The 20,005-nt window shown below is 32.8% G+C and overlaps 1 protein-coding gene and 1 long non-coding RNA gene across 2 annotated transcripts; both read left to right on the forward strand.

Annotated features, from left to right (window-relative positions):
• The first annotated feature begins 1,020 nt into the window (after positions 1-1,020).
• LOC148312866 (uncharacterized) lies at positions 1,021-19,570 on the forward strand. Its single transcript, XM_088272544.1, has 11 exons — positions 1,021-1,279; positions 2,323-2,478; positions 3,109-3,234; positions 4,051-4,171; positions 4,953-5,487; positions 5,876-6,985; positions 7,752-7,882; positions 13,905-14,096; positions 15,189-15,291; positions 17,841-18,086; positions 19,245-19,570. The coding sequence occupies exons 1-11, from the start codon at positions 1,198-1,200 to the stop codon at positions 19,335-19,337; spliced, it is 2,895 nt and encodes a 964-aa protein (XP_088128670.1). The 5' UTR covers positions 1,021-1,197; the 3' UTR covers positions 19,338-19,570.
• LOC148312867 (uncharacterized) lies at positions 16,281-16,693 on the forward strand. The gene is made up of 2 exons (XR_015838735.1): positions 16,281-16,418; positions 16,507-16,693. It is a non-coding gene; the product is annotated as an uncharacterized LOC148312867 (long non-coding RNA).
• Positions 19,571-20,005: the final 435 nt, after the last annotated feature.

Below are 20,005 nucleotides of genomic sequence, written 5' to 3' on the forward strand. Positions count from 1 at the left end.
TTTCAGTATTGTTTGACATTTTATAGTTGAAAGACTTACCCTCAAACAATGCTAACAAATTACTCAATTTCATGTTTCACTGTTTTCGATCAAATTTTGTTCAGCGATGGAGTCCACTTTTGACTAAGTAATGGCTACGTCAACAAGCAAAATTGTCACATTGGGGATGATGATGATGATGAGTGACCCGATGGTTTGGTGTAGTTTTTAAGCCATAGGAATTATTTGTCAGTTAAAAAAAAAAAGACAATGGGAACAACATTGCTGTGACTGATGTTTGCTTTCACGCCATGATAACAGATTTATTTGTTGCCTGAAATTGAAGCTCGATGTCATTTTGCTCTGGATGACGCTACTTACCTCACAGCGCGTGAAACAGATATTGAGAGATTGACTCGGTGAGAAGTCAATTTCATATTATGGACCGGAGAATTGGCCATCCAGATCAGCATTGTCTATGGTTCAGACGTACAGACGGAGCCGGAATGCATATGGCGGCTGTAATTTTTCTGTATTGTCTTTTGCCCATCACGTTCACACACGAATTTTGGGATAGCGAGGAAAACATTTTTTTGCTATTTTTAATTTTATAAAAAAGCGAAATATTAGTGTTATTATTATATAAACAAATATTTCAGTTTCATACTATTTCTGTGAGCCTAAGCGGCTCATTATAAGTAAAAGGTATCAAATTGTGGTAGAGTGCATTCGAACCGAGAAACTCTGAATTAATAGTCCGCGACATTAACCCCGGGACCACAACCCAACACAAATTTGTTTATATTATACCGCTCTTTCACATTTATGACACGAACTTGGACACGAAATCACCGGCGTGTTAAAATTCATACGTGAACGTGATGGACTAGAGACAATAAAGGAAAAAAATTATTGCCGTCACATACATTCCGGCTCCGTCTGCATCAAGCATAATAATTATTTAGTCTGTGGTCGTAATAATAATTGGTTAGTCTGTGGTTATATAAATTAGTTAGTCTGTGGTCTGCATTAACTGTTTCTGTGGTCGTCATCTATGGTTTATTTCGAGCTGAGTTTTTGGTGTTTTTTTCGTAATGTCGGGTTTTGCGTCTGGTTATTAATTTTAGCTCATTTCAATTATTTATAATTACAAAATTGTTTTTTTTAACCCATAATTATAAATCCTAAGTTTTAGATAGTTTTAATGAGTATATAACCATGAAAAAAAGGTCGGGTGGTCGTCGACCTGTGTTGGATTTGCAAACCGATCAGCCGAACAAAAAGAACACCGTATGGTCAAGTAAGCTATTTATCAGTTAAAAAACCCTTTTTTTTGTAAATAAAGAAATACATTTACGTATAAAATGTTCCTTAAATTTTGATTATGGCCATTTATACTCATAAAAATATCTACATCAGCTGCTAAGTTGATATCCCCCAGATATGCAAGTATGAAATGTTTTTTTTTTTGATTTATTTGTCATGATAAGCAGCACCGTAGTCCATGTATGTCTGTAGATTCCCGTTTCGTTTGTAAATTTGTATGGGCATGTCGAACGATTACGCATTATGGACCTGTTCATATAATTATAGGGTGACTTCATGCTAACTGCGCTTTTCGGCGTTTTTAAATATCAATCAAATTAAACATCAACAAATTAAACTTAACAGGAATTCCCTGACAGTTCTTCCAACTAGAGGAAATTAGCGATACCACAAATTCGCTCCTGCGTAACGCCTGTTCCTGTCACTTTAATGACATCCTTGTTTTTACTGTGGTTTCTCGGCCATGTCACAAATATGCAGAAATATTTTTTTACACCTCCAATTGTCGCACCCAATGGCGGTAAAACTTTTTTCTTTATAGGAGGATGAATAATTGAAATCTGTATTTGGATAGTGCTTGTGGTGTATCTGGTATCTTTATATTTACTATGGGAAAGATTGTAACTTAGAGAATTACTGTAAAATATGTTTTTACGGAAAATTAAGTATAGATGGTTGAACGTCTACTACACCTTGACTGCTTCAAGGTATAATGCATCTTCCCAGGGCTTTTTTCAACAAAAAAGGTTCTGGAACTCTTATAACTTCCGGAACTCACTAAAAAATATTCAAATATCATTTAAATATTCATTACACTACCATATTTGATCATATTTACGAATTATATAAATATGTATTGTAATTACGTAACCACAAATATTGTTTCGTCTAATTGATTTTGCAAACTTTTTAAAAATTTATCCGTGAAAAAAAAAGCCGGAACGCCGTTCCACCGCGTTACATGAAAAAAAACCCCTGCTTTGAATTTTCTATTAATAATTTTTACATTCTTTTCAGATATAATGAATACAGTTCCAACTAGTACTAAAAGTGGTAGTGGAGCTTTGGCAGGATTACTTGGAGACTATGGCTCCGACAGTAACAGTGAAGATGAAGGACCACCGATTCCTCCGAGCATTCCTAATAATGCCGCTAATCTAACCCAGCAACCGAGTAAGTGCAGATACTTATTTTTATTTAAAAAAAAATTAACGTAAAAGCTATTAAATTAACGTAATCGACAATTTTCAGTTGTGCATATTTTCGGAATGCCTAGAAAATGTACTTTATCCCAGCGAAAGCGGCATATTTTTAAATAAATATTTACCCGCTACAGGGCAGGAAAAGTTGTTTTTGCATTTTGAAGAAAATATATTGCTTAAATTTTTTTTTTAATATACTGAATATTTTACAAATGTAGAATAAACCATCAGGTTTTACTTAAAAAGTTGCACAGTAAAAAGTTCAGTAAGTCGCTTGACATTTATTTTTAATACATTGTATTATGTTTTTAAACTTAAAAAACGTTCTCCTGAAAAATTAAGTTTTTTGATTTATGACGTTGTTGAAAGGAGTGAGCGATATAAGTAATGAATGCATAAATTGCGGTAGAGATGTAGTAGCTATATCTTCTTCCTGGCTCCTCAATTTAATTAACTTTGACTCTAAAAGACGCCGTATTGCCATCAATCTTAGTAAGCAAACACAAGTGCCCTTTTAGCAACGGTAACGGAATCACATCACAATCTGAATATTAGATTATTATTATTACAAGCGTGTAATGTGTGGTATTTTACTGTTTAGTTTGGTCCATGTGTGTGGATCCATCGAGTGGCTTCCCGTACTACTGGGAGCAGATTACCAACACCGTTAGCTGGGAACCTCCTCCGGGTCTGGCCTTGAATCTACCTTCATGCGTTCCTTCTGCCGGTAGGCCCATATACATAAATATGTTCATTTCAAATCTATATTAAAAATCAAATGTAAAGGTTCATTGATTCAAATAACTGTAGTTTAAGTTATTGTGTAATTCTAAAAATATTTCCGTTTTCTGCTCCTTCTGATGATTTTTCAACGATTATTTTAATATATAAAAAAAGAAATATGAAAATAAGACAACATTTTAAAACAATTAAAAAATTGGATGTATCTTTATAATGCTTATGATTTTTTGTTGTCAAAAAATACAAATTTTGAATCATCGCTGTGCATCGGTGAAAAATTAATAAATTTTTATTTCAACCCCTTCAGTAAATTTTTATTTCGGACCCTTCAATTTGAATTAGTAAGCTTTTATTGTACTACTTTATAATTATTTAAATATAACAATATAGCCTGTGTTTAATGATATTAATGTTGTATTTTTTTCTAACACATTGACTGCCATGATAATTTTCAGGATTCCGGTCTTAAAAGCCAAATCCTTAAAAAAAATCTTTTACTTCTTGATTTTATATAAATCTTTTATAATTTTATTTTCTGTTCATTTATTAATAAATTTTCTGTTCATGTAAGCCAGCATTGATTTTTGTTCTCTTCCCATGCGCCATCTATCCATATTAGCACTGATATACTAGGAATTTTATCGTAGCTGCATGAATATGGCAAACAACACAGTACGAGATAACTCGTAGTCGGCGTTCTAGCAAAGAACGCAATCTACGAGTTATCTCATAGTTGGCAGTCAACGTGTAAAACTTAATTATGGTTTAAGCAAGGATAATAATTTTGTTGTTAATTTTGAAGGAAAACCAGTAATGGCTCCCCAAATGGTACTACCTCCAGCCCAAAACTTCAATCTTACTCAGAAACAAGCTGTACCAAAATCTGTTCCTAAAGAGGATTCCTCCAGTGAAGAAGAAATTGAGTAATGACTTTTTAATTATTTATTTCTAATACAGATTTATAGAGTTTTCCATTAAGAGTGAGACAATTAAAAAAAATAATAAAAGAAACACATAAATTATTCAGTGAGATGCAAATTTTTGTTTCATTTGAAAGGTTACATTATGCCATTATGTATGAAAAATAACAGCGTTCATGTGAGCACCATAACTTCTTTGGGCATACTGCATTCTATCTATCCAATTTTCCTCATTTTTTTTTTACATAAATTTGGCTGTATCTCAGCAATAGCACATTCAATGTTGTCCTTTAATTGGTCAATTGTTGTTGTATTATTAGCATACACTTGTGACCTAAAATAACCCCAAAGAAAGAAATCATAAGATCTGGGAGCTTTATTGACTGGACCATTTAGATAGTGAGTCAAATAACTGAATAATGTCGTCCATGAATTATTCTTAAATTTCTCACTGTATTCGCAAATGAACACCGATTTTGATAAAATAATTTAATAATTTCTGAACATTGTTCAAACGTGTATCTTTCCATGATTAAATGGCGTAATCTACTGAACACGAATGACATAAGAAACTTCCAAAAATAATAGTGTGTTGCTGTTTTTACCATTTAAAATTGTATCATTGCTTTTGAAAAACCCTATAATATAATAAGGCTTAATTTATTTGTGCAGTGTCAACAAAACTGCCGAGGAATGTTTAACGAATAATCAATTATTATATCCCTGATGGGTATTTTTTTACTTGTTTATCATACATTTAATTAATGTACTATTTTTTTTACAGGAGAATCGAGTTGATAACATCTTATTACAATTCGGATTCTGGTTCTGATGATGAGGAATCTAAAAGAAGGTCCGTTGTGCGGGTGTATCCTCCACATGCAAAACCAAAGCCAAAAGAGAAAACCAACAATGTTGCAAAGCCTGCCAAGACTTTTGGTCCAGAAATGCCCGTAACTTTTGGTCCCAAACCGGTTCCTACAGCATCTGTTCAATCGTTCGGTCCCGAGTTACCGAAACCGATTGCCCCAAAATTACCCGTAGCACCGTGTCGCCCTGAATCTTCAAACATCACTCCAGTTATTGGTCCGTGTAATTTAGAAGACAATAATTTGACAGTCTCCGTTTCAGATCAGCCTTTGAAATCTGATCTATCGATACCATCTTCTGCTGTAGTTACAGATCCACCTATAATTGAGCCGACCAAGGTTGGCGTAGCAATTAAAGAATCTGACGTGACTGAAGCCATTATTGTTAATGGAGAAAATGTGTTGCCCAAATCTCAGGATATGGAGGACCAAAATGTCGCTGCTGTCAAGGTTTATAAATTTTATTATCTTATTACTATTTTTTTATAATTAAGCCTGTGATGATAACATTTAACTGAAAATATGTTGAAATTCATCAGCTATTTTTGTGATGGTTAAGTTTTCAATCTGAGGCTTTGTTAATGATTGATGATGACTTGCTGGTTAGAGTCTCCTTAACCTTTGGGTCTGTTGAGATTCACCTGCTTCTGATTTTAATATCCATCACTTCATGTAATGACACATCACACCTCACCTTAAAAAGACTTGATTCTTGATTTTCTATATTTACTGTGATTTGTGTTTAGACCTATTTATTGTTAAAAATAAATAAGACATTATTGAAGTGAGTCTAAGGGGCTGTGTTTGTATAAATTACATACTAATATTTTTTTTTTAGTCATCACTTGAAGGGGATGATGAAAAAAGATCGGAAAACACCATCTTCTCAGACAATAAAAGTTTGGAGCCTATAGAAACTGATAATTTAGAAAAGTTAATGGAGGCCAAGACGCAACTGCTGAAAAAACTTGGTGAACTCGTCCCTAGTGAAATAAAATACCTTGTCGGTTCTCCGAAAAGTGGGACGACACCCAATTCCCGCGGGCAGAGTCCTGTAAAGAGTCCTCGTACTCCGGCGGGATCTCCTCCTCCCGCTAAAAGTCACACCGCCCTAGATATGGATGTCGATGATTTAATCGCACAAATCGAAAAAGAACAACCCATCGATCAACCGGTAATCTCTTCTGATGCTTCTGAAACCGTTTGCTCCACGGAATCAGTTTCCAACAAGTCGGCTTTCACCGCAGAAGAGACATCGCAATCGAAACCGGACCTGATGCCTTTAAAACCCTTATTTCCGAGTGTGAAAAGTGTTGACGAAATATCCGGTTCGTTAGCCAAGCAGGAATCGACGAATGTTGAAGTGAGTTGTGAAAACCAACAGGTGAATACGAATATAATAGAAGGATCTCAGGATATAACTCCAAGTAATGAAATCAAGCTACAGCAGCCAATCGATCAAGCTCCAGAAAACAAAATGTTTAATAAATATCAAGTGGATCCGTCTATAGGTGGAGTGGAAAGTGCGGCGTTCAAAAGAAAAAGACGGATCGCCTTGGATATTCTTCCCGTCAAGAGACAAGCTGTAGAAGAAACACCAGCTGTTGGCACATCTGAAACCGCAACCAAGCGAGATTTAATCTACACAACGAAATATGCACAGAACTTTGAGGCATCTGGTGAGAGAATGGGTCTCGGTTTTCAGCCCGACCTGAATGAGAGAGATTTCAACAACTCCAAGAAAAATATTTATTCCAATTTTAAGAAGGGGAACATTATGTTCCACAAAGGAGAGACTTTAACACCGACGGTAGCTGAGAATGAAGGGAAAACGGTTGTCACCGATTCTATTGAAGATAAGAAATCCTTAATTGAGGCCAAGTTGAAATTCTTGACTCAAAGTCTTCCTCCCGTGCCGCCCCTCCAACAGCTGTACATTGAGCTCCAGGTGATTACCAATATTTCCTTATTTATTCCCCCTATTTCTTGATTTGAATTACTGATCAGATTCGCATTTGTTACAAAACGCTGAGATAGGTACCACATTATCGGAGGAGACGTTATTGGGAAGTTAATGTTTTTAAATTGTAATTCAATTTTAAATGACTCATTTCAGTCATTTCCGCTAGTTAAAATGTAAAAATTCAATTTAAAACATCACCCCCCCCCTAAGATAAAGGGGTACCTAAGTCAACCTTTACTGTACTTGAAATGAGTCGTGCATTGCCTCAACTTTTCATTACAGTATGAGTCAATAACATTTGGAAAAGGTTGTATGTATGTAAATAATTTTGGTTGAGTGTAAGGCCTCATATGTAGTAAACCCTTATTAATTTAAACAATGATCATCAAAAAAATATATCACAAAATTTCAGTCACTCCTAATAAATAATTAATGACAGCTTTTGTTATTTGGCTAAAAAAAATTGAAATTACTTTTGAAATATTGCCAAATCAGTTTGTATATAGAAAATTATTAAAAATTCGAAAAATATTTTCCCCATCTTGGTAACTTTAAATATTTTTTTGCTTTATTATTGTCAATTTTAAAACTGCATATATACCAATAATAAATTTTAATTATTGTTATTAATGTGAGCCACACAATCACATTCTACAAATAAGTAAAAAAAAACATGTCTATAAAATACAATATTTTATGCTACAAATTAAAAGGATTGATAACCTAATAATTTTGTTTATGGTTTTTCCAGACCCTTTGGGCTGTTGCCAAGTCCAGTGGACTTAAGCCGTACCTCAGTGGTTGGCTGGACACGGCGGGCGCAGAGCTCTCCCGGCTGGAGCTGCATGCGGCGCCGCCCCAGTGGACTTGCACCTTCAGCAGGTACCAACACCACTCCCAATCATTCTACAATCAAACACCATCCCCTAACTTGGTGTCCGTACATTCCTGAATTTATTCAATCGAACATATTTTTTTAGTCTACTTTTGGATTCTGATTGTTCGCTGAAGGCATTTGCGAATGCCTTTGGCGAGTAATGCTATTGATCTTAATTTCTTAAATTCAGAAATTCAAGTAACTGTAATAGAAAAAACTAATTTGCTTTAAAAAATATATATAGTGGTGATTTAACATTTGCCAAATTAGGATTTTTTTTATAAATCTTTAAATAGAATTTCATTATCAATCCACTTAAGTTTACAAGCATGTTTATTTGTCATTTTTAATTTGAAGTAAAACCTCAGTATAACAGTTCTACTTAAAAAAAATAATGCATTTTTTAAATTATAGGAAAGTCTTTTATATTTTACATATATATATATATATATATATATATATATATATATATATATATATATATATATATATATATATATATATATATATATATATATATATATATATATATATATATATATATATATATATATATATATATATATATATATATATATATATATATATATATATATATATATATATATATATATATATATATATATATATATATATATATATATATATATATATATATATATATATATATATATATATATATATATATATATATATATATATATATATATATATATATATATATATATATATATATATATATATATATATATATATATATATATATATATATATATATATATATATATATATATATATATATATATATATATATATATATATATATATATATATATATATATATATATATATATATATATATATATATATATATATATATATATATATATATATATATATATATATATATATATATATATATATATATATATATATATATATATATATATATATATATATATATATATATATATATATATATATATATATATATATATATATATATATATATATATATATATATATATATATTTATTTATTTATTTATTTATTTATTTATTTATTTATTTATTTATTTATTTATTTATTAATTTTTTTTTTTTTTTTTAATTTAATTTAATTTTATAATGCATAATATGTATTGGTCATCCCATACGAAATTTGTTGTTTTTTAAAGAACACTTTTTTTTAAAAATTAAGGTAAACAAAGTTTTTTTTTCAATCTTCAATATATTCTCTTTCACTTTCAATTCACTGGTTTTTGACGAAAACTCTACTATTATTATTTCTACTGTTAAAGTGAAAATTTGATACTGCACGTAACTATTAACGTTATTTTAGATTAAATGTTATTCTGAGGTTTTGTTAAAAGTGAAAAATAGTGAATCGTAAAACTTTAGCTAAACAATATGATCAGTTTTTGGAAATGTAAACTGTAACCAAATATTTTTTATAGCATTTTTTCAAGTATAATAATAATATAATTACTCTTTTAAAAAAAATATGCAGGTATACAAATTAGGGTTCAAAAAAATAAACATTAAATAATTACACAAGTTTCATTAGGTTTTTTTTATTATTTTTAAATAGGAGTGATATTTATACTATAGTAAATATAATTAGATAAAGGACATTGTAATTAACAATTGTGTTTTCAAGCTGTGATAATGTAATCTGTGATGTTTTCAATAAAGTTATTTTCAACTGTTATATGCCTTGTTAATGGATATGGATAATGGATATTTTGTTATTTTTCCATCCAGTGTTTGATTCAATTATTCAAACGGTCAACATTTGGTTTTGTACTTCGTCACGTGGAATTTGTGAATTGGGTAAAATTGGGTGCGGGTGAAAAATCTTATTTATCGGGGAATATTAAACAGTTGCGAGTTTTGACTTGAAAGATTATTTAAAAGTTACCATTATCAGGCGTCGAAGTAGAAGTTGTCCGACTTCGTGATTAAAATAAAGATGAACAGCTTACACGCTCCGGAGTTTGAAGACTCAAGAGTGAAGAAGATGCCGGAACTAACACGGCGGGCGGTAATGATGGGTATTTCTCCGTTGGTAAGTTGTTAAGAATGCTATAAGAATTTCTTTACTATTTGATCTTATGCTTTGTTCTCTGTTATCAGGTCAAGAACGATGGGGGTAATTTTCCAGAACTCGAGAGAAACAAAATTGCAATTAAATCTCACTGTTTTTTATCGATATCGGCAGTTTTACTACACCAGAGTCATAAGGTTCCATGCAACATTTACGTAATGAAAAATATTATTCACCAAAAATAAACAAGACACAGGGTATTAGCTATTGTAGGACTATTATAAAATAATTTTTGTTTTTAGTTTTATTCCAATCTCACCATATGCCGTAGTACAATATTATTTGGTATTCTCATCGCTCTATTAACCTTTCCAGGAGTACAATAATTGATGTCCGACTTTCTCTGGGGAGTGGGTTTTTTTTAAACATTAAATATGTATTTTTTAAAAATAAAATCTTTGTATTATGAAGATGAAAATCTTCATAGTACAAAGATTTTATGTAAAAAAAAAAAAAAAAACATTTGGACATGTAGAACGAATGAGTGAGGAAAGAACGGTAAAACAAATATATGAGGCGAATGTTATTGGGAAAAGAAGCACAGGAAGAGCGAGAAAAACATGGCACGGTCAGGTATAGGTCAGTTTAGGAGTCGTAACAATCGGCGGGTATGTATGAGGAGATGCATGAACGTGGAAGAGGCGAAGAATGTTTGCAAGGACAGAGTGGTGTGGCGCTCCATTCTCTCTGCCTACCCCTGCGGAGAAGCGGCGTGATGGTTAGTTAGTTATGGTTAGATAGAAATTATGTAAGAATAGTTTAAATAAAAAATAAAGATCACCATCTCTAGGTTTTATTTTATTACAAAGTTAAATACAAATATCCATAGATGTCATTACTGTGCAAATTACATCATACCAACTGACAGATAGACTTTGACGTTCATTAACGTCGATACTCCTTTGAGGAAAATTCGCAACAATGTTCATTTACGTCCATACTCCCGGAAAGGTTTAGATTAATAATAGTAATCGTTTCTGGCTAGACTAAGCGGTGGGTGCAATACTTAGTCATACATATTTAGTTTACAAAAACATAGTATTAGAAAAATGATGTTCATGCCTCTCACCCTTTTGGTATTCAATCATCTCTAGTCTCAATCCTGCAGATTGGTCTGTAACAACAGATGACAGATGACATTCAATCATAGAACTTGATAAATCTTTAATATCTATGTGCTGTTACTCAGAGTGACAAAATGTTACTGGCGCATCAACCAACCAAAGAGACACTGTAAAAATAATCACATATTAGGGTGATCATTAACAGACAACATTAGTGGCAAGCGCAGTACTTATAAAGATAGTAAAATGGTGGTGTAAAAAAGAGAAAATGACTATTTGTATCATTTGCGTATTTAAATTTTAAAACCAATCAAATTCCATTAAATTGGAATTTCACTTGAGGGAACAAAACAATGTCTCTCTTTAAATGATATAATTCACCAAATTTACTACATACTATAATGCGATACACATGTCTTGTCGAGTTGATGTGTGGAGTAAGTGTGGCAAATGCTTCATGCGTGTAGATTGTGACATTGGAAATATTTGATGTGCAAAGTGACAATACTTTTATGGTGTGTAGCTGCCATTGGTGAATCGGTACGAAGGATGTGATAGTAATCAATGGTTACTGAAAGATGATTTTCAATATTGAACTTTACCTCATAGATTTTTAATTTTTTTTTAAAGGTAAACACAAAGCCTCTACCTTTAGAGGCTTGTCTCTAGGTAGGATAGTAAGGATAGGGAAGGTAAATGTGAAAAACAGAACAAACACCCAGATTAATTGAAAATAAATCTTTAAAATAAAGAATTTATTTTGCAAAAGGCGGGAATCGAACCCGCTTCGTCAGTTTCGCTGTCTTAGCGTCTACCCTACGGCGCCCATCATACCCATTTAGAATAAATTACTTTTAAACCTATTTTTTGTAAATATTATTTATTTATTTTTAATCATTTATGGAGTGCCATTTTCGTAAAATACTACCTAAAAATTTGAAATGTTAAATGACCAAAATGTGCATAGAACCTTATTCAAAGTTGTGTAAAAAAAACATGTAAAAAAGGAGTTCAGTGTATTTGGAGTTATTGATGTCTTGCCGTCTGATCTCCCCTTACATTTTACTTCAGTTTTAATTTTACAGCTCATCTCAAGAATAACAATAACATTTTCACTATGGACTAATACCGTCCTCTTATTATACTTAAATCTAAACACATCCTTAAACTTTGATCGAGTCTTTGTATCCAATTTCATACCGCGATAATCATTGGACTCTGTATAAGTTGATAGTGAATACGACATAATGCTAAGTATTATTTTTTGTTTCCAATTATTATGTTGCATGTAATACTTCAATTTGTACAAAATTACTTTAACAATTTGCAATAAAAAATAAATTTTGTAATTTTTACATTTTCCCCTTGAATATATCGCCCCCTCCTTTCAAGAACGTCAAAAATCAAAAAACTTGATTTTTCAGGAGAACGTTTTTAAAGTTTAAAAATATAATACAATGTATTAAAAATAAATATCAAGCCACTTATTGAACTTTTTACTGTGCAACGGATCTTTTTAGGTTAAACCTGAAGGTTTTTTCCCCATTTGAAAAATATTTAGTATATTTAAAAAAATAATTAAAACATACCTTTTCTTCAAAATGCAAAAACAACACTTTCTGCCCTGTAGCGGGTAAATATTAAGTTAAAAATATGCCACTTTTGCTGGGATATAGTACATTTTCTGGGCATTCCGAAAACCATGCACAACTGAAAATTTACGATTTTTTATTTATGACGTTCTTGAAAGGAGTGAGCGATATGAATTATACTTCTTCTTTATGTGTCATGACAGGTCCCCCTGACATCGACTATCAGTAATTTTCCCTAGATTTTCCCTTATTTTCTGGAGCCAGATTTGCCTTTTCCACACCTTGTCAACCTTCTACTTTGTCTTTTATGATCAGGTGCCCACCCATAATGCGTTAGTATTTTAATTCTGTAATCAAATTCCGTGGGTGTAAATGTTGATTTCACATTGAAAAATGTAAAAACTAAAGTTGTTAGAAAGTGGTATTTCTTCTTTTGTCTCAATCCTGTGGATTGGTCTGCAGCAACAAATGACACCTACTTTGCGAAACCCTCTTCTGCTTCTCATACGTCAAACCGCCCATGTCGTCGTAAAAGTCGCAAAGATATTCACTGCGTGGGCATCCTCTGGCATTTGTTCCCTCAATCGTTCCCTCTATTATCGGGTGCAGGTATTTAGAGAAAGTGAAGTAATTTTCTATAATTTATATTTGAAGCAATAACTTTTATGATTTTCCATTTTATAATGAAAATATAACTTTGTTTAAAAATCACTAAATATTTTATCATAACTTAATTATAATGTCTACCGGTTTCGAAGCTAACTGCTTCTTTTTCAAGATTAATTCAAGTATTAATCAGTCTTGAAAAAGAAGCGTTTAGCTTCGAAACCAGTAGACATTATAATTAAGTTATAATAAAATCGTAAAAGAAAAACAGTTGTTTTTTTACCACTTCAGTTAATTTTTTTACGACAACTATTTTCGGAAGCTATGTCTTTATCTTCAGGTCTAAATGTAAACAGTTTACATTTAGACCTAAAGATGGAAGCATAGCTTCGGAAATTAGTCATCATAGTAAAATAAACTCAAGTGGTAAAAAAAACAAGTGTTTTCCTTTTACAATTTCATCATGACTTACCGCAAAGTGAATGCCGAAACAATAAATAATAAAATATAAATAGTGATTTTAAAACAAAGTTATATTTTAATTATAAAGTAATTTTGTATTCCTTGAAGTGTTACATGCAAGATTACAATCTGCCTTGCGTATGAGCGACTGGGTGGTGCAGGCGCAATGTTTGACCGGCGGTGTGTTGTGTGTGTAGTGAGTCGGGTTGCTACGTGTACGAGCACGAGGTGAGCGGGCAGCAGCAGTGGCAGTACCCCGGGCTGGAGGACATGGACATCTGCACCACGCCGCCGCCGCCGCCCCCCCCGCCCGCCGAGCTGCCGCTGCCCCCCGAGCAGCCCCCGCCCCCGCCGCCTCCGCCCCCTCCCCCACCAACCGTCCAAACCAGGTGAGGGACTAATAAAACTGGCTACGAAAGAAAAAAAAAATTCAATAAAAATAAATTGTAAATTGTAAAACAAGTGTAAGTCCCTCTCCAAGCACAAGAGCTTCGCCTCTTTTTTGGAGAGAACTACGTTTTTAATTTTAAGATTGTAAGTAGAAAATGAACTAACATTATTAAAAAAAAAAACTTTGTAACCATATTAAGTAATAAAAAACAAAATAAAAAAAATAACGCAGTGTTATCTTGATTATTAACACATGAAGGAAAAGTGATCAGTCCAGGGTAATATTGAATAAATATTAGAGTGAAAAAATCTTAAATATTTATTTGATCTCTCCTGGGAATCGAACCCGGGACCTCCAGTATGGTAGCTGAGCGTGCTGACCATTACGCCACGGAGGCGGACAAATCAAGCTTTCTCTAACGGTGCTAAAAACTTACGCGTGCACTGGTGATACGTATTTTGAACACTATATGAATTTGTGGTTTAAAAATGGGGAAAAATGTGAATATTCCTAAATGTTGCTTTTATTGACCAAAGTTGAAGTTGAATTGTAACAATTTTGTAATGTTAGCTCTGGTAAGTATCTGAAAACGAGAAAAAAATACACTGCAAGTAGCCGCAATAGCTAGCGCAGCGACACGACTACCGCGTAAGACGATCTGCGCACTACTATGTGTGCTAACATGTGCGTATACACAAACCACACCACGGCACGCACACACTGAGAAACGTTTATAAATTGGTGATTTTATCCCCAATTTTTTCATAAATTATTTATTTCTGCAAAATTTAAAAGGTCTCGCGCTCTACTTACAGTATGTAAGAGACGTTTTTAAGCGTTGCTTGCAAACCATGTGTCAATATTATACGTGTCTTAACTTGAGACGAAACATCTGCCATTTTAATATGAAAGAAGATGGAATCCTGGCTGTAAACCCTGGGATGTTCAGACTACCATCTTCTTTTGTATAAAAACAATAAATATTGCGTCTTAAGTTGAGATACCTATAATATTGAAATAAATATATCTAATCTGTAAATATTTGCCTACTGAAGAAATAGTTTTTCAGTGTTGATTTTGGTAATTTCAGCTGTTCTTCAGAACCTTTGCCGCCCGGAACTATATCCCCTCCCTTGGCGCCACCGCCACCCTTAATCACCAGTGAAGATTGGAAGCGAGCCAATGTGAAGCAGGTCTGTCAATAAACAGGGTTTTTGTGTCAAGTGTGAATGAAATTACAAATGAATTATGAAACAAATTTTTCTGCCAAAAGAAAACAATGGTTTAGTTTGTGGTTTTAAAAGAAAACTTCTTTATTCTATTGCATTGGTATGTTTAACAAATAAAAGTGCAAATACAGAAAATGGAAAAATCCTCAATATTTTTTTGAAGACTTGTTAAATTTCAGTGATTGATGGAAAAGTGGTGTAAGTGCTACCATTTAAATAATACAAATACAGTATCTACTCAATGAATTAGGGCCACCCATTATTTTTTTGAATACTCTGAAATCTTTTGGATTATTATATTTATTTTACATAAATACTTTAAGTTTTCTATTGACATCTAATGTCATGTGTATTACCTTCAATAATATGTAAAATATACCTGGATTTTTTAAGCCTTTACAAAATTTCAAACCCTTTTTCTGAGAAAGGTCCCTAATTAGCACAGGTAGACTGAGAGTTGAAAGTTCAAAAAATAGTCCTATCTCATTTATTAGTGAAGTTTCTTGAGTTCTGGTTGTTGTTTTGTTCAGAGAGGTTATATAGTTATCGTGTCTTGTGAAAAAAACTTAATTTTTAATTTTAGTTCATAAAGTATAAATTTTTTTTGCAAACACAAGTGTTTTTTTTGAAAAGGCAAAATGGGAAAAAGTAAAGACATTTCTGAGGAAAAAAAGTCTAGTGTTATAGTGATACTGAAATTAGGAATACTATCTAATAGAGAAATTTCAAAACAAGAAAACGTTTCTCGTCAAACAGTGGACAGAATTTCAAAATCAATAAAAAATCAGTCACCCGCCACCAGCAATCGGCGAAAGAACTGTCGTAGGATTAGAAAAACAACACCGAGGACTGATCGAAAAATCGTTCAAAGTGCCTTAGAAAACCGTAGTGCATCAGCAAAAACATTAAAAATAAAATTGGAAGAAGAGGGTTTAAATATATCGGTATCAACACTGAGGCGACGTCTTTGCGAAGTAAATCTGAAATGCAGGCGCCCTGTAAAAGTACCAAAATTGACACCACGAATGAAAGCGGATCGATTAAAATGGGCCAGGCTACATCGAAATTACTCGGTGGATGATTGGAAAAAGGTATTTATTTAAATTTAATTTTCAACATATCATTTTAGTAAATAAACTTATATATTTGAATTAAACTTAAATTTTCATTATTTTTCAGGTCATCTTTAGTGATGAGTGCCGGTTAGAAGCCGTGACAGAGAGCCGTCGATTCGTCAGGAGAACACCAATGGAACGTTACAATGAGGCATGTGTGGTAAAAGTTATCAAACACCCCCCTGCAACAATGATATGGTCATGTATTATTAACAATTTACCTGGGCCGTTGTTTTTCGTGGAAGGAACAATGAACCAAAATTCCCATAAGCAGGTCCTCGAACGAATTTTATTGCCCTTCTACCATACACTCGACCCAACAGAAGGTCCATACACCTTCATGCAGGATGGGGCACCTTGCCACCGGGCTAAATCAATAATAAAATTTTTGTCTAACAAAAATCTGCCTTTGCTCCCCTGACCTGGAAATTCTCCGGACCTTAATCCTATGGAAAACGTATGGAGCATGTTAAAAAATAAGGTATACTCATTTCCAAATCCGACAGAAGACTGTCTAAAAAAAAATATTCAAAAAATTTGGTCAGAAGACGAAGAAATAAAAAACATGATAAAACAGTGCATTTTAAGTATGCCAAAAAGAATTGAGGCAGTTATTTCTGCCAAAGGTGGAAATACTAAATACTAACTATATTTATATGAAAATATATGCATTATTTAAGCGTAATAAAGTGTTCATGTGTAAATAAAATTCAATGTTGTTTAATTCAAGGTTTTCTCTGAGTTATTCCTGATTGAATTGAGAAATTGCGCGAAATTCTGGGTGGCCCTAATTCATTGAGTAGATACTGTATAATCTGTACATATGTACATTTTTATATTTTACACTACTTTATATGAATCAGGTCATCGTATTTTGAATAAGTTGTCACATTTGTGTCACATTAGTGCCAGACATGCTTTGGGCATTATCAAAGGTGTCACGGATTGTGTGCCAATCGTGGGTAATGTATTAAGAGCACAACTTCAATGGACTCAATTATTAAATTTACATTTTACATTCGCCCTTAATTTAGATAAATTACATTCGATAGAAACTTTCTTCTTCTTTTTTTCTTCTAACCTTTATCTGGAAGGCACTTCATCATTTAAATGCAGTGTTATCTTGATCATTAACACATGAAGGAAAGGTGATCAGCCTTCCGCTTCAGGTAATATTGAATAAATATTAGAGTGAAAAAAATCATATATTTATTTGACCCCCCACCTGGGAATCGAACCCGGGACCTCCAGAACAGTAAGCGAGCGTGCTGACCATTACACTATGGAAGCGGACAAATCAACATTTTACACTCGCTCTTAATTTAGATAAATTACATTTGATGGAAACTACCCGACTTTAATAGTATTCAAATGTTGTATACGTTTTTTCTGCTACAGAAAGCGCCCGCCCCCCGTCCGCCTTCTCCGCCACTAATCGCGCCGCCGCCCCCCAAGGACGAGGCCCTCTGCGCCGCGCTAGACAGCTTCTACTCAGACCTGGCTGACCTCGAGACTGTGCCGCCCGCTCCAGCTCCCACCATACCCCCGCCACAGCCTGCCGAGCCCCCGGCGGTGCTACCGGCCAAGGTGCCGGCGCCCAGTGGGGCTGATAACCCTCAAGATAAGAAGAAGAAGAAGGCTAAGGTAATATTTTACTCTTTCTCGCAGCACACATCTGGCTTGATAAAATTCTTTACCAAGTCAGGATCATAGACCAGTCGTTATGCACATTTGAAATTGTATGAACACATTTAGGACGGCTATTTTTTATGCCTGCAGACCGCTGGCGACGGGATATGATAATTATGTACATATAGTTATGACCTTAATATAGAGATTGTCATAATATTCATATAAAAATATTGGTTAATTCCTTCTTTTCTGTATTTGAAATGAGGCCGGCGCAGAAGGTAAAAATACCCTTGCCATCCTTAAGCATCAATCGTACGAACAGGTAGAAATACTTTTCCCGTCCGAAGTGTGTTAATTAAATATGGTAACGATTTTTTTTAATCGTTGGGTGGGTCTTTACTTTTTATTTATTTTTGAATTCCAAATCTTAAATTATATAATAAATGTCTAAAGAGAGACAAAGCATTTTTTTTTAAATTAAAAAAGAATGTCAAAGTCTGAGCATCCTAGGGTTTTTGACCTGGCACTGGCTGACTTAAGCAATCACTTTATACACTGCAACATTTCTTATTCTGCCCATTATTGAACATCTACATTGCATTAATTTTGGAAAGTTGTGTATACGGACTGTTCCAGTAATTCCATTATACTTTATATGTTGTATGATATATAATGTGATCACTCAAGCTAGCTAGTGCGAGGTGGTAAGTCATCTTGATATATTGTTCTTAGGGTGAAAATCTAATAAAATAAATAAAAAAATAAAAAAATAAAAAATAAAAGCTAAATAAGAAAATAATTTAGTGATATAAATATTTATTATTTGGTGGTCTGAATCCTTAGGGCGTTTGTCCACTACACGGGATTTCACCGTCCGACAGTCCGGTTTTGAAAAATAAAAACGACTACGACTGTTTAGCGTGATCGGATTTACGCGCAACGGGTTCACCCACCGATCAGGAGCTTCGATTCGAAGAAAGATGGACAAAAACACAAGCCAATCGTCGTTTTAAAACGCTAACTAACGTGCCGGACGGTAAAATTACACGGAATTACATGGAATTCCGGATAGTGGACAAGCGTCCTTAGGCTTAGAAATCTTCCTTGGAAAAAACTAAATTATGATGTGAATAGTGCTATTAATTTGAATTTTTAAATTGTTTGTTACAGACTAAAATATCAACTAGTATTGGACTCAAGAACAAGTCCTTGTCCAATATGGTGGAGAAGTGGAAGAAGGTTCAAGAGACGCTAGACGACTAATGCTCTATTCATAATGTGTACTTATTTATTGTTTCATATAAATAATTATTGCCGCATTTTAGTGTCAACGTTTTACGCTTTAATAATAAAATGAAAATCTTTAAATATATTTTAGAATATGAAAGATTTTGCATAAATACTATTGACTAATGATAAATAATAATTTATATTGATTGTGTTTTTTGTATCGATTTGGTACATTTTTTTGTATGAAATAAATTATTACATGAAAACTGTTTGTTTTTTATTTTGTTTATTGACCTTGTAATCAGTTGTTCCAAGTACAAGAGAAAAGTACTACAATTTGTTCCATTTCTCTCTCTCTCTCTTCTCTCTCACCTTCAAATCCCATTTTTGGTTAATATTATAAATCTTTGGATGCACAAACATATATATATATTTGTATGTATTATATATATTTTTTCAAATGAACATTTAGGTTTTGAAAATCATAATTTATAGTACTATTCTATTGTCCATATGGCTCCTTGGCAAAGACAAAAAATAATAAAGCATAGATAAAAAGAAAAGTATTCTTCACAAAACATATAAAATATACATAAATATGCATGGACATCAAGTATTAAAATAAATATTTTAGAATTATAAAAAAATAAAAATGTAAAAAATCAGATTTCATAGGTGTTTCCCCCATGCTGCTGGGTAAC

This window comes from Brachycentrus maculatus, unplaced genomic scaffold (assembly GCF_059751285.1).
Source record: "Brachycentrus maculatus isolate JH-2025_06_01 unplaced genomic scaffold, ASM5975128v1 h1tg000031l, whole genome shotgun sequence".
Lineage (NCBI taxonomy): Eukaryota > Metazoa > Arthropoda > Insecta > Trichoptera > Brachycentridae > Brachycentrus > Brachycentrus maculatus.